A 13,641-nucleotide genomic window follows, 5' to 3' on the forward strand; every position below is an offset into this window, starting at 1 on the left:
GTCTGGACACCATTCTGTGCCATGTGTTCTAGGAAGACCCCGCTGAGCAGGGAGGGTTGGACCCTCCCAGCCTTACCCATTCTGTGTTTTTATGCGTGTGTGCCCTGACTCCATCCTGCGACGAGAGACACAGAAATGCCCCGCAACGCTATTCCCTGGCACCGCCCGTAACCCCTCCTGTGGGAATGCTCTGGCGCAGCGTTTGTCCCCCCCGCTGGCCGCGTTGGATGCGGCCGGGGCGGGTCCCGCTCCCGCTTCCGCGCCCCGGTGGCGGTGGGGCGGCAGCGGCGGCATGGCCGGGGCGCGGCAGTGCCTGCTTCAGCTGCACGGCTGCCTGCAGCCCGGCGATGCGCTGCAAGGGTACAGCCTGCTCCGCAGCCTGGCCGAGACCTGCCTCGCCAGCCTGGACAGCGGCGAGCAGGGTGCGCCCGCGGGTCCGGCCCCGCCGGGGGGTGGCGGCGAGGGCTCTGAGCGCTCGGCTTGAGGAGGGCCCGGCGGTGGCGGGGACGGTGGGCCTGGGGGGGGGGGGGCGGCGCTTCGCTCCGCAATTTTTGTCACTGCTGTAGTATAAAGCGTCTTGCTCCAGATAATCATTTACCCGAGTAAAAGCGCTTCGTGCGCGCCCCTCTCAACTGAGCTGCCCGAGTCGGTTTTCCCTCGACCCCAAGCGGAGGCAGGCTCAGGTGCGAGGGCACAGGCACAAGCCCTGGCCCCGAGGCCATGGGAACTTCAGTGGCACTCACGTGATGTTGCGGGTTTTGTGGTGAGGAGCATCACTCGTGCCCAAGGCGTTAAGGCACCTGCTGCAGCCGGGGCTGGCTGAGTATTGAGCCCTGCCTGCTCGCCGAAGCAACCAGGCACCTTATGCTGCCTTTGTTTCCCTGCAGCGCTGCACCTGTCCCTGGTGTTCTCGCAAGAGCATGGCTTACTCGTCTTTATCCACAGGTCCCTCAGCATCGAGGAGGTAAGCTGGTAAACTTTAATTGTTAAAGCAGTGTTGAGATAGTGCTACGTAAACATGTTATACCCTTTAAACTCTGTTTTGTTTAACTTCTCAGTTTCGAGATTGCAGGGAAGAAGCATTGAAGTTTCTTTTTGTCTTTATGGAAAAAGTTGGTGACAAAGTGCATCCTTATGCCTCTAATATTAAGGTAGGTAAAGGAAAATTGTTTCCTAAATGCCTTTGCCAGATGGTTGAAACAATTCTGGTGGGGCTCATACCATAACAGATGCATAACTGTTTTACCCCTCCCACTCAGCCTTGCCCATCTCTGCTCTTCTTGTTATGGCGGAGGTAACTTGGTTGACATAAAGTGTAATTCATTCCACAGAGAACTGTGAAATTCTTTCTTTGACCAACACTTCATTTTAGTAACTTTTCTTTATCGAACGTAATAGATGTTGATTCTGAACACTAATTATTGACATTGAAAGTAATAGTTATAACTTTTAATTTATACAAACTAAATTTGTAAATTAGGTGTAATATTTTAAATTTTTCTGGAGGTGATGGATAATTTTAAATATCAATTTTTAAAAATTTCTCCTGCAAAGTTGATCTACAGAAATTAGTTTTAATTACAATACCTCTAAAAATGAGGTTTCTTGAGTCTGGAATGCTGAATAACTCTATACTGCTTTTCATAGAAGTGCTTTACTGCACCACTGACATTTCTGATCTCAAATTAATAGCTGCTTATTGTAAGAAAGGATAGTACAGAGGGAGGAAATGTGCTATGTGTGCCTTTTACTCCAGAAACTACAACTTTTTTGCTGGAGCTGGCATTTGTTACTATGTCAGACAGTGGTGCAATGTTGTCAGTACAGCCACTTTTGGGACTGGATATTGTTGTAGTCTTTTTTAAAATACCTTAAACTTGTAAGGAACAGATACTTTAGAGAGGAAGATGAATATGTGTTATCTTTGAATTTTCATCTTTACTTGTAAGTAATTTCATCTGCCATTTTTTCCTGTATAGCAAACTTGTCTTAGTGTCTATACAAAAGAGAGAGCAGCAAAATGTAAAGTTGCAGCACTGGAGCTTCTGATTAAGGTAAAATGCATTTTATAAATCTCTTGTTTCTAGAAGAAAGTAGACAATCTGTTGTATTACTATGGTTAACTTATATCATGCAAAAACTCTGTAGTCTGCAGTAGCAAGGGAACAGTGATAATGTAATATTTAGATGAAGAGATTTGTCCTAACAACAGATTGTCTTCAATATTCTCTAGTAGGTTGCTTATTACGTAAGCATGTCATTGCTTCATCTGCTAGAGTACAACATGATTGTTTTGGGGGCAGTTGCAGATCTCTCTCAACTTACTATGGTTATCTACAGAGAAAATTTCAAGTTCAATTGTATGAGAATAGAAACTCCTTTCTGAGTTATTCTGAGTCAGTTCTGTGAATTTGATTGGCTTTATACTGACAGGGAGAGAAGTTTAATATGATAAAAGATACTGCAGACTTGCTAAGACTGTGCTCTTATGGAGCACATATAGGAAGGTAGTTTGTTGTTAAAGATTTCATACCATTACTCTTTCCTGGCCCAGTCACCTTACATCTCTTTAATTGTGTAGCATAATTGTTTATTCAAGATGAAGGCACATGAATTAACTCTGTTGTGGTAGTGCTATTAATGTTTTTAATGCTTTTCCTGATTTTTTGGGGGGGTGTTTTGTTTTGTTTGGTTTTTTTGGGTCTGTCTTAGTTACTCCAAAGTTTACGACGTTCCTGTCTGATGGAAGAAATGAAGGTTGGGGAGATATTTAATAAATTTTATGGTCAACTTGCTACAAAAAGTAAAATTCCTGATACAGGTAGGCCTTAGTTTTTCTGTCAATTTTCTGTGTTTCATTCACATTTGGTTTTTCTTGGATTATATGCCATGGAAATGTATAATTGTTATTCCCATGGGAAGTGTGTTTAAAAATATAAAAAGGTAGTAGTAAAATTTGTTCAGGTCTTCTGATCATGACCATGTTGTTAACAGACCTATATATGTGTATGGGCCAACATGCAGAAGAAATCATATAGTTGCGTTCAGTGGTGGAAGTTCATACGATATTATTTAAGCATAGATCTGGTTTAAGATTGCCGACAAAAAAAGTATTTTTATGTCTTACCTGTTATTATTGGTCCTTGAATGCCTAAATCCTGAAAGTAATTCCAACTTTCTTGTCAGTAACTAACTTAACTTTGCTAGATTCTTGGATTTAAATTTTTTTCCCAGGGTCGGAGCTAACCTGGTGTTAAGTTCAGAGTAACTTTGAAGTAACTGTTATACCTGGTTTATAACTATACAGACACATACCTCTGTAACTTTGAGCCTTAAGGGTAGTGCTGGTTCCTCCAGTGGGTGCTCTTAGCTAAAGCAGAGGCTGCCCATTCCTGTGGAAGTTCATGTCAGTTCCAGCTCAGTTGCTCACAGTGCTGGTCGACAGCCAGTTGAACATGAGCCAGCTGAACATGAGCCAGCTGTGTGCCTGGAGGGCCAAGAAGGCCAATGGCATCCTGGCCTGGATCAGAAATAACATGTCCAGCAGGACCAGGGCAGTGATTGTGCCTCTGTACTGAGCATTGGTGAGGCCACGCCTCCAAATCCTTAGTTCAGTTTTGGGTCACTCACTTCAAGAAAGACATTGAGGCGCTGGAGCATGTCCAGAGAAGGGCAATGGAGCTGGTGGAGGGTCTGGAACACAAGTCTTATAAGGAGTGGCTGAGGGAGCTGGGGTTGTGTAACCCGGAGAAAAGGAGGCTCAGGGAGAACCTTATCACTACAACTGCCTGAGAGGAGGTTGTAGCAAAGTGGGAGTTGATCTCTTCTCCCAGGTAATAAGTGACAGAACAAGAAATGGTCTCAAGTTGCACCAGAGGGGGTTTAGATTGGATATTAGCCAAAATGTCTTCACTGAAGGGGTGGTCAAGCATTGGAATGGGCTTTCTAGGGAAGTGATGGAGTCACCATCCCTGGAGGGTGTATGTGTAGATAGGGTGTTTAGGGCCATGGTTTAGTGGTGGGCTTGGCAGCACTGAGTTAACTGTTAGACCTCCTGATCTTAGAGGTTCATTCCAATCTAAACATTTCTATGATTTTAAAATTCTTTGTAGCCATATTCTAACCCCAGTTTTGTCCTCAAAATTGCCGTTTTAGTGTGGTAGTTCCTGCATTGATCACCCCTAATATGAACTCATCATTTCCCGCCTTGCTTAATTATGTTATTTATGATCTTAGGCATGAGCTCTAGTTTGATCATCTTGGCTAGTTACACCTGAAATCTTGGCTTATCAGGTCTAGGCCTCACAAAACTTTCTGTGCCTGTGTAGAATCCTTCAGTCTGATTTCAAGGCCAGAAACTTCTATGAGCTGTTGTCCTTAACTCTGATGGTATTTAAAAGTCACAGTAAAATCTCAAGGCCAGCAGCAGACTTGGATTAATGGCAAATGCTTCCTCAGCGGATGTCGCCTTCATTAAGCAGTTTTCTGAGCCATGTTTAAAAACAGTAAATGTGTTGAACTTACTGACGTGAGAGAAGGATGCATCTCACATTGTAGTATATAGATACAAATATGCATGTATGTGCATCATAACCACATGCCTTTCCCACACAATAATCTCCAATTAAACCATCAAGGATGGTTTTCTCATGGTTGCAAGTTACATAGGAATTTTAATGCAAATGTCAAAGTAATGATTTCAGTAATTAATGATACTAAATTATGTTCTAGTAATGGAGAAGATTTATGAGCTTCTGGGAGTTTTGGGAGAAGTCCACCCTAGTGACATGATTAACAACTCTGAAAAACTATTTCGAGCTTATTTAGGAGAGCTTAAAACACAGGTATGACTGGAATTTCTTTTCAGGCTCTTGTATTGCTTTGTTTTTTGCCTTTGATGTTGGTACATTGGAATACTATTGTGATATATGCTACACTGTTGTATACTAACACGATTTGTGGCAATCTAGCTGGACAATCATACATAGTTCCTTTAAGAACTGTTAAAATTTGTGTTCTCTGGTTCTGAGAAGCTTTCCAAGTAAAAATCCAAGGTCATCAATGACAGTAAATTAACCAATTTACTGTAAGAAAAGGTGGCATGTGATGATCATTCCCAAAGAAATGTTATATTGCCACGCGTTGATAGTTTCTGATTTGTTCTCTACTAGCTGTGAAGTCCTTGCACTTGAGGTAAATGTCACAGTTGTGCTGAACTTCACTTTTTGCTATTCTGGAGTTTTAAGTACTTTTGAGACATTAGTGTGTGTTATCTAAGTTTTGCTGTGGTTGGTCTTGGAGAACATGTTTCGTGCTTTTCAAAGGATTTCTTATGCTTCCCTTCCAGTTACATGAAACTGAGTAGGAGGTGTTTCTGCAGAGTTGTGTTTGTAGAGTTGAGTACTGATAAAGTTATTTTATCTACCCTTCTCAGAACTGGAAAGCCTTGGCCTAAATTTATCCCAGCTTGAGGTTACTTTTTTTTTTCAGATGACATCTGCTACAAGGGGACCCAAGCTACCTGTTGTGGCAGGATGTCTGAGAGGACTGGTTGCACTCATGTACAACTTCACCAAATCTATCGATGAAGGTATATTTTTCTGTGCAAGAAAGACAGTTATACATCTTGATACAGTTTTACAGACAGTTATACATTTAATCACTACACAGTCAAAAAGTAGCACCATTTCTCACTGTAAACTCAGAGTGAAAACTTCCCTACTGACAGATGTTTTATGCAAAATACATGGTCCTTGTAGTCTGTCTTTGTGGGAAGTGATGTCATCAGTGTGTTTCTATATGTAAATGCTTGCAGTGCCATTTTCTGACCAGATATGAGAGCTGAAATTGAAGTTGGAATGCAGTTTATATGGAGATGTGTTTCTCTTACAAGAGACAAGTCTAATAAAACATTAAAAAAATCAATTAATATAGATATACAACTTTTTTTCAAATCCAAGAGTATTTCAGGAACATCTCTTAAAATGAGATATGTAAGTCTTTCCAATATTGCTTCTTCATACTAAGCCTTGGATAGAAATATCTTCGTCTTCACTCTACCTCTTGTATGTCGATGGGGAATTACTCACTATTGGATTGTTTCACAGATCCTCAGACTGCAAAGGAGATTTTTGATTTTGCAATGAAGGCAATCAACCCACAGGTAAATCTACCCTGTGGTAATTCTTCTGCTTAAATGAATTAACCCTGATGAGGAGTCAATCACATATGACAAACCTTTTCTGATATTGCAGGTTGATCAGAAGCGATATGCAGTACCTTTAGGTAAGACTATAAATTATTTCAGTTTGTGCTGTCTCCTGTCTGGAATTATTTATTCTTTACTGGCTGTGTTTATATGGCTCTAGTATTCAGCCTTCTAAACTGGTCGGGGAGGAAAGCTAGTGTACTTTTAGTTGGAATTTACAAAGTTTAACAGTATTTGGTTCAACTAGGGAAGGTCTAATCAGCTTATGAATAGTAGCATTACACTTGATGCCATTTGACCCTCTGGAGTAATACAAAACTGTGGTATCCGAAAGAAATCATGTTAAGAGTAGAAATGAGAGGAGCATCTCTAATCAGTAGAAAAGAAAAGACAGGGGATTGAGTTAAAAGAAGAAATAGGAAAAGAAATTTCCCTGAAAGAAGATGAAAAATAGTGGGGAAAAAATTCACAAGAAGATTAGAAACTGGCCTGTGAAATGTGAGAGACTTATGCAGAAATTGTAAAAATGTAAGGTTTGAGTACTAGACCCATAGTAACTGCGAGTAGTAAACCCCCCTTTAAAGATACTCTGCCCTGCCCAATTAATTCATTAAGGATTTTGAAATTTCATGTATACCTGTATTTGGGGTAGTGAAATTACCTGTAATCTGAATTCCTTATTTGTCTGCATTAGAGCTTGGCAGAGGAGGAGACTTGTGCAAATGTCCTGACCACAGAAACCAGATCCTTCTAAATTGTAGAATCAAGTATTACTATTATTTATAACCAGTAAGATCCTTTTCTTTTTCACTGTTAAAGTAAAATACTTCAGAACACAGCTGTGCTTTCCATAGTGGTGTACATTTTAAAAGAGGATTTTGGAGGGTTGTTTTTATGCTTAAGTTCTTAATGTTTGGATAGCGATACTGTAGTGCTAGAGGAATACATTTTATAGCCTCCAGTCATGGTAGGTATACCTACCTGAAATCCTAATGTGGACTTCTATAGTCTGGGCTGGTTCTGTAAAGTGGAATGTAAGTCTGATTTTTAATGGCAATTGCTTTTAAATTCCAGCTGGTTTACAACTGTTCAACTGGCACGCTGCTCAGTTTGGTGCCTTGCTCCTGGACAACTATGTCTCCCTCTATGAAGTGATGTGTAAATGGTGTGGCCACACGCATCAGGAGCTGAAGAAAGCCAGTCATTCTGCACTGGATTCATTCCTTAATCAGGTGTTGTAACTTCATGGGGATCTCTGGGTCTAAAGCAAAGTAAAATTTCTAGAAATAGTGGGAATATCTGGTGTTTGAAAGTTCAATAACTCTAAAAAATAATTTTGTAATGCTTTGTGTTAGAAGCTAGATATCTTTTAAGACCTATTGTAAATTTTTGTGTCTTTTTTCGTATTTCTGGGAATGCTGAAATCTTTGTATCTGCTTTACAGATTTCTTTAATGGTAGCTAAAGATGCAGAGCTACACAGGGACAAGTTGCAGTTCTTCATGGAGCAGTTCTATGGAATCATCAGAAAAATGGATTCAAGCAGCAAGGAATTGTCCATTGCCATTCGCGGATATGGACTTTTTGCAGCAGTATGTGCAGAAAAGTTATTCTGATAAAGGAGCTTACCGAATGTATTTAAAGTTAGGGTTCATATACCATTCATTTTACAGTTTTACACACCTTGTTTAATAGGAAATGCTTACTTTTTCTGGACAAAGTGTTGAACTTAATTAACAAACAACACTGTAAAATACCTAGTGGTTGAAAGCTACTGAATTTACGAGGAGCATTTGCAGTGTTGAAAGTGGTAGTCACTTCTTCTTGTGCACCAGTTCTGAAGTGGAAAAACAAGAGCTTTATAGAAAGCTGTTGCAAAACTTAAGGATGTGCTTAATGGTTTAGGTACAGGCAATACCTTATTTTCTCTGTCAGCATTTGAATGGGACAATCCAGGCCAACTTTGCTGTGAAAGAAGTTCAGATGTTTCCCACAGAGTGAGTCTCAGTCAAGTAGCCAAAAGGTACTGCTGACTGAAGGGCCTTAGGAGGCAATTTGTGAAACAATCACAAATTAAAAAAAAACAAAACCAAATGAAATACAGTAAACAAAACTCTGCTTACATACATGTGTGGAGGGCAGGTATGTTTGTCATGGAACACCATTAGAAACCGACTTTCAGTTTTTGTCAGCAATCAGTTAAAATGGGAATATAACAATAAAGTAAAAATTTCATAAAGAAAGGGTGGTATTCTTCTATCTGCAACCTCTGTGCTTGATGGTGGTACCCCAACCCCAAACAAAATTCTGGACTTTTTTTTACCTCTCTCAAAGAAAAAAATAGGTTAAATAATCTCAAAGATTATTTAGAGATTAGGAAACGTGATGGAATAGCTGGTTACTATCTGAATCCTTTCTATTTTGCTACCTTTTGAGCAGAGTAATGCAGCTAGTTCAAAATATAAGTAAGTATTAACATCCATAATGCCATATAAGGTATATACAGCCAAGCTTCAGGTTTTTCAGGCTGGATCTGAAATTGTGTCACTGAAAGTTCAAGTACTTTTACAGTAAATTGCACTGCTCTGGTGAACTATTATTTTAGTTCTTTGCATGTACAGTGTTTCTCATACATGTAGCAAGCAGGATAAGGTTAATTTGTTCAGGTGCATTGGATTTCTTGAAAAAATTAAAATACTGTTCTTATTATGGTTCAGTGAATGCTTGGCTGGGATTTTAGTGCTACAGCATGTGTTTGCTTAACTTTACAAAAGTGCTAAATCAGTATTTATTTTCTCTGTAAGCCTTGTAAAGCTATACATTCTAAGGATGTGGACAACATGTATGTGGAGCTCCTTCAGCGTTGTAAGCAAATGTACCTCACAGAAGCAGAAACAATAGATGACCATCTGTATCAGCTACCAAGTTTCCTCCAATCCATTGCAAGTGTTATATTCCATATAGATACAGTAAGTGGAGTATTTAAAGTACCAATCAATTCTTTCATGCAGTTACAGATAGGGATAATACAGTATAAGGAGATGGTAGCTGTAAGCTTACCTATGGTAAAAGGTATGTCTTTATCTGAAATGCAATGACTTTTAAAAGCCCCTAGGGTATGGGAAGAATATCAGGAGCATATGTTACTGGATTTTCTTTGAATAAAGAAAATAGACTGAATACACTAAATAAAATGTGACAGTGTGTTGTAATGAAAACCGTGATAGCCAAATGTGAATACTTTTTTTTTCTTTTAGGCTATTTATTTGGACATAGCTATGCTCTTTATGTGTTTAAACCGTTCTGTTGCTGTTTGTCTTTTGGTACTGATACTTAGTGTGTTCTCTGAGGCTGGTATTTTGATTCTCCTATGAGGTTGTGCTGTCTGTTCAAGTGAGAGCTTTCTGGATCCTGCTGGAGCTGGGATGTAAAGTTGGGGCATATGTTCTGTATTCAGATGGTTAAGGATGAGCAGATTATACTGTGGATATTGTTTAATTAAATTGGTACTTTTCTAAAGTTAAAAACTAGTTTCAGTGAAGCACTAACATAAGGTGTTCCAGGAAACTTTTTACTCTGTTTAGTTTTATTTTGGCAGGATCTTTGTGTTGTTTTTTGTTTTGGGTTTTTATATATGTAAGATTAATTCACTTGCTAAGTCTCTTCTTGTTCTCAGAGCAGGTCATAAGGCAAACTCTTGTAACAAAGTATCTTGCTGAAATATTTCAGTGTAATTCTTCAGGTTCATACTGACTAGTAATCATTGTCTTTGCATGTTTTGTTTTTACTTATTCTAGGTTCCTGAAGTATACACTCCAGTGCTGGAACATCTAGTTGTGCTGCAGATCAACAGCTATCCACAGTACAGTGAAAAAATGCAACATGTCTGTTGCAGATCTATCATAAAGGTGTTTCTAGCCCTCTCAGGAAAAGGTCCAGTTCTCTGGAGCTTTATTAGCACTGTGGGTGAGTCTGTGATAGTAACTTCACTGGAGTTCTGGAGACTTGTGGGGTCTTTTCCTTCGTATTTTTTTCCTAAATTAATTAATCAATTCTAAGAGAGAGATTTATTCATTTAGGATCCAAAATGAAGCTTTCCCTGTTCTCTAATAATGGAGGTTTACTGGTCTCGCTGTGTTATTTTTCGATATCTGTATTTAAATCACTTCTGGAATGCACTTAACAACTGTTTTAAATAACCGAGTGGCTATGATTAAGGGCAGGAGAATGTATTTTTGTGGTAAGTCTTGCATTCCTGCTCTGAGGGATTATGAGAAGAAAGGAATTTGATAGAAAAATGGTGAAAAAACTATTTAATACCTTTTCAGTTAACCCTACAAAATATTGCAAAAAATAGGGTGTGTTGTCTCGAGTAGAAACACAATCTTTTAATGCTCTGGAACTTTTATATAGTGAAAGTAGAATTCCAAATGTGCAGTTAGTCAGGTACAGTCCTGTGAATGTAATACACATGTGTGTCAGCATTGGTAACTAGTTCTAATTGTACTAGTCAGTTCTAGTAGCCTCCAGCATGCTGACATTTCTTTATAATGATTTTTAGAAATTATTTTTAATTTCTTCCAATTATTTATAATGTCTTTTCTCTGTTGCTGTGACATTTCCATTGTTTCCTGTGTTCTTGTTTTGGGAAGTGGTGCACCCAAGCACCATGCCGAAAGGGAGATCTTAAGTCCATGTCTGTGAGAGTCATTGAGAGTTGTAGTCTTTTCGATAATGGCATTATGGGCAGTGTCTTAGTCATCACTGCATTCAGAGACAGGAAAAAGCCAAAGCAGTACTAAGAAAAAGTAGTAAGAAGCAAGTTCGCAATTGGTTCCCTGTGAAATATCCTAGAGTTAAGGCTTTGGTTTGGGCCATTTTGTCCTTAAAGAAGAGATCTGTGTTCTTTTGACTCTCCCTTATCCTGACAGAACATAGGAAATAGAGGACTGATTTATTTCATTGTTAGTGTAGTGAGCGATATGGATGCTATGCCTGTTTAAGTCAGTTCCGGCAATTTGTTCTTTTGTTTGTTTCAGTGCATCAGGGATTAATCAGAGTTTTCTCCAAGCCAATCACATTTTCAAAGGTAATGTAACTGTTTAAACATACTTATTTCATCTAGAGTCCTAGAGTACACATTCCACTTCTTGAGAATCTAGCCCAGTAAACAGGGGAGGGCCTGAAAAAGGAAAAAATATTACTATCCATTTAGTTCTTAATCCATTATTAGTCTCTTGTCCCCACAGGTGCTCAGTATAATGCAGATGTGCCTCTTGTACTTGAGGTACGTGCCTCTTTTTTCTTGAATGAAAAAAATGACAGGAAGTATACTTTTGTTTGGTTAGATTGTCTGTATTCAAGTCGGTTGTCATTAAAGTCGTCCGGCTTTCTTCCAAGTTAACAGATTCTGGGCATTTTACTAGTTCTAGTGAATTCTCGTGTTGAGGATTTTAAAGCTTTTTAATCCTGTGCAGCAGGATAACTGTAGAATCTCTTGAAACAACTAAGCACTAAGAGAAGAGCTTTAGAGACTTTTTTTTTGGAAGGAGATGGTTGTTTTGTGTTCTTTTCAGATTGATTAAGTGAGAAAGCTAATGTTTCTACCTGCAACAGTAATTTTAAATTGTGTTTTAGCATGTGTCAGGTAGTTATGTATGGAGTTGTATTGGCATTTGACTGAGACGAGGTTATTTTTTCCCACAGCAGCCCTCACAGTGCTGTACTTGTATTTGTAGCTGGAAATGTGTTGATAATACACCAGTGTTTTGGCTACTGCTGAGCAGTGCTCACACAGCATTCAGCACTGTCTCTCCAACATTCCCTGCTCATCAGTAGGCTGGACAGACAAGATCTTGGGAGGGGACATAGCCAGGACAGCTGACCCAAACTGACCAAGGGATATTCCATACAACATGGCATATGCTGAGCAATAAAAGCTAAGAGGAAAGGAGGAGGAGGAGGAGTTGGGAGCCATTTGTTATTAAGATGTTTGTCTTTTGGAGCATCTGCTCCGTGTACGGAAGCACTACTTCCTGGGAAGTGGCTGGACATCACCTGCAAGTGGGACACAGAGAATAAATCTTTTGTCATACTTTGCTTCTGCACATGATCTCTGCTTTTGTCTTGACCTACAAGTTTTTTCTATCTTATTTTCTCCCTCCCCATCATGCTGAGGAGGAGACAATAGAGTGGTGTGGTGGGCACCTGGCATCCAGCCACGGTTAAACCACTATAGCAGTGTATCTAACAAGTATCATGTCCCTTCAGGATTTTTTTGGAAAAGAAACTTCCGGATCAGCAGAATCCTTGGAAGCTGGAGAGGTTGGGACAGGGAGAGGGAAAGTACCGACTTACAAGGAATATCTGAATCTCTTTAGAAGTCTGTTGAGCTGTGACACAATGAAGGTAAAAGCATAGTTAACATGGAAATACGAAGGGAAACGCAATCCTGAGTCTCATTGCTGCTTTTTTTAGTCTTTTACTAAATGTCATACCGCAGAAGGACTGTTTACTGTTTTTAGTTGGATTTTATGGCTGATAAATGAACTAAGCAGGGATTAATTTATGCTTTCATAGCTGAGACATCTAAAACTGGAGAAACATCTAAAACTGGTTTCTTTGGACCATTCAAATGTTAGTTTATAAATTAAATAATTTTAATTTGTGTTTTGAAATATGGATCTTTTTCCTCCTACAAAGGAGTGTGGTTTTGAAGATGCAAACTTTCTTATTGAAAATTCACCACTGCAATATCTGAATCGCTTGCTGTATGATGAATTTATAAAATCTATTTTGAAGATTATTGAGAAGTTGGACCTGACTGTTCAGAAACTGGGTGTTAATGACCAGGTGAGACCTGAGGACTTGTCCATTAATTCCTGCTGTTGTAGAGGAACCAAAATCACATTCTCTATTTTGCTTTTGTTATGCTTAGATAGCACCTCATAATGTCCTTGAAGTAACATTGATGCTAGACAATACTTCATATTTCTGAATATTGCACTGCACTGTTAGGAGATGGAAACATCAGAATCAGTAGAAGTTCACAGAATCTGTTATTTTAGACTTCCTGCTTTGGGATCTAGTGGCTTTTGTTTTTCTCCTCAGAAGCAAGCATCCCTTATTATTCCTTTGAGTTGCTGATGTGCCAATTATTAGTCATTTGTGTCAGACTAGCTAGTAGCAGCTAGAAAAAGAGACAGGCTGTTTATCTGCCAAAACAGGGTGTAAATGCTCTCTGTGTTGTCACAGATCCAGTGTTCTTGCTTCAATATTTGTTTTCAGGATGAAAATGAAAGTGACAGTGCTTTGGTTGGGCCTACTTCTGACCCTGCTTCAGACCTTCAGCCAGTAAAACCAACAGACTTTATTGCCTTTCTAAATCTAGTGGAATTCTGCAGGTATTGATATCTTTTTATGCAACTTCGAAGT

General features: G+C 39.3%; 1 protein-coding gene across 3 annotated transcripts in view; it reads left to right on the forward strand.

The window, feature by feature from the left end:
• Positions 1–266: 266 nt before the first annotated feature.
• PRKDC (protein kinase, DNA-activated, catalytic subunit) overlaps positions 267–13,641 on the forward strand; it is an 83,026-nt gene continuing 69,651 nt past the window's right edge. For all 3 annotated transcript variants that reach the window (XM_071554563.1, XM_071554564.1, XM_071554565.1), the window contains exons 1-17: positions 267–422; positions 888–964; positions 1,059–1,151; positions 1,980–2,054; positions 2,713–2,821; positions 4,732–4,844; positions 5,491–5,590; positions 6,108–6,163; positions 6,255–6,285; positions 7,283–7,440; positions 7,653–7,799; positions 9,012–9,176; positions 10,005–10,173; positions 11,247–11,296; positions 12,478–12,615; positions 12,910–13,059; positions 13,495–13,610. In XM_071554563.1, coding sequence (XP_071410664.1) covers positions 293–422; positions 888–964; positions 1,059–1,151; positions 1,980–2,054; positions 2,713–2,821; positions 4,732–4,844; positions 5,491–5,590; positions 6,108–6,163; positions 6,255–6,285; positions 7,283–7,440; positions 7,653–7,799; positions 9,012–9,176; positions 10,005–10,173; positions 11,247–11,296; positions 12,478–12,615; positions 12,910–13,059; positions 13,495–13,610 — 1,877 coding nt within the window. In that variant the 5' untranslated portion in view covers positions 267–292. The remainder of the gene's footprint in view (positions 423–887; positions 965–1,058; positions 1,152–1,979; positions 2,055–2,712; positions 2,822–4,731; positions 4,845–5,490; positions 5,591–6,107; positions 6,164–6,254; positions 6,286–7,282; positions 7,441–7,652; positions 7,800–9,011; positions 9,177–10,004; positions 10,174–11,246; positions 11,297–12,477; positions 12,616–12,909; positions 13,060–13,494; positions 13,611–13,641) is intronic.

The sequence above is a fragment of the Pithys albifrons genome, chromosome 4, assembly GCF_047495875.1.
Source record: "Pithys albifrons albifrons isolate INPA30051 chromosome 4, PitAlb_v1, whole genome shotgun sequence".
Taxonomy (NCBI): domain Eukaryota; kingdom Metazoa; phylum Chordata; class Aves; order Passeriformes; family Thamnophilidae; genus Pithys; species Pithys albifrons.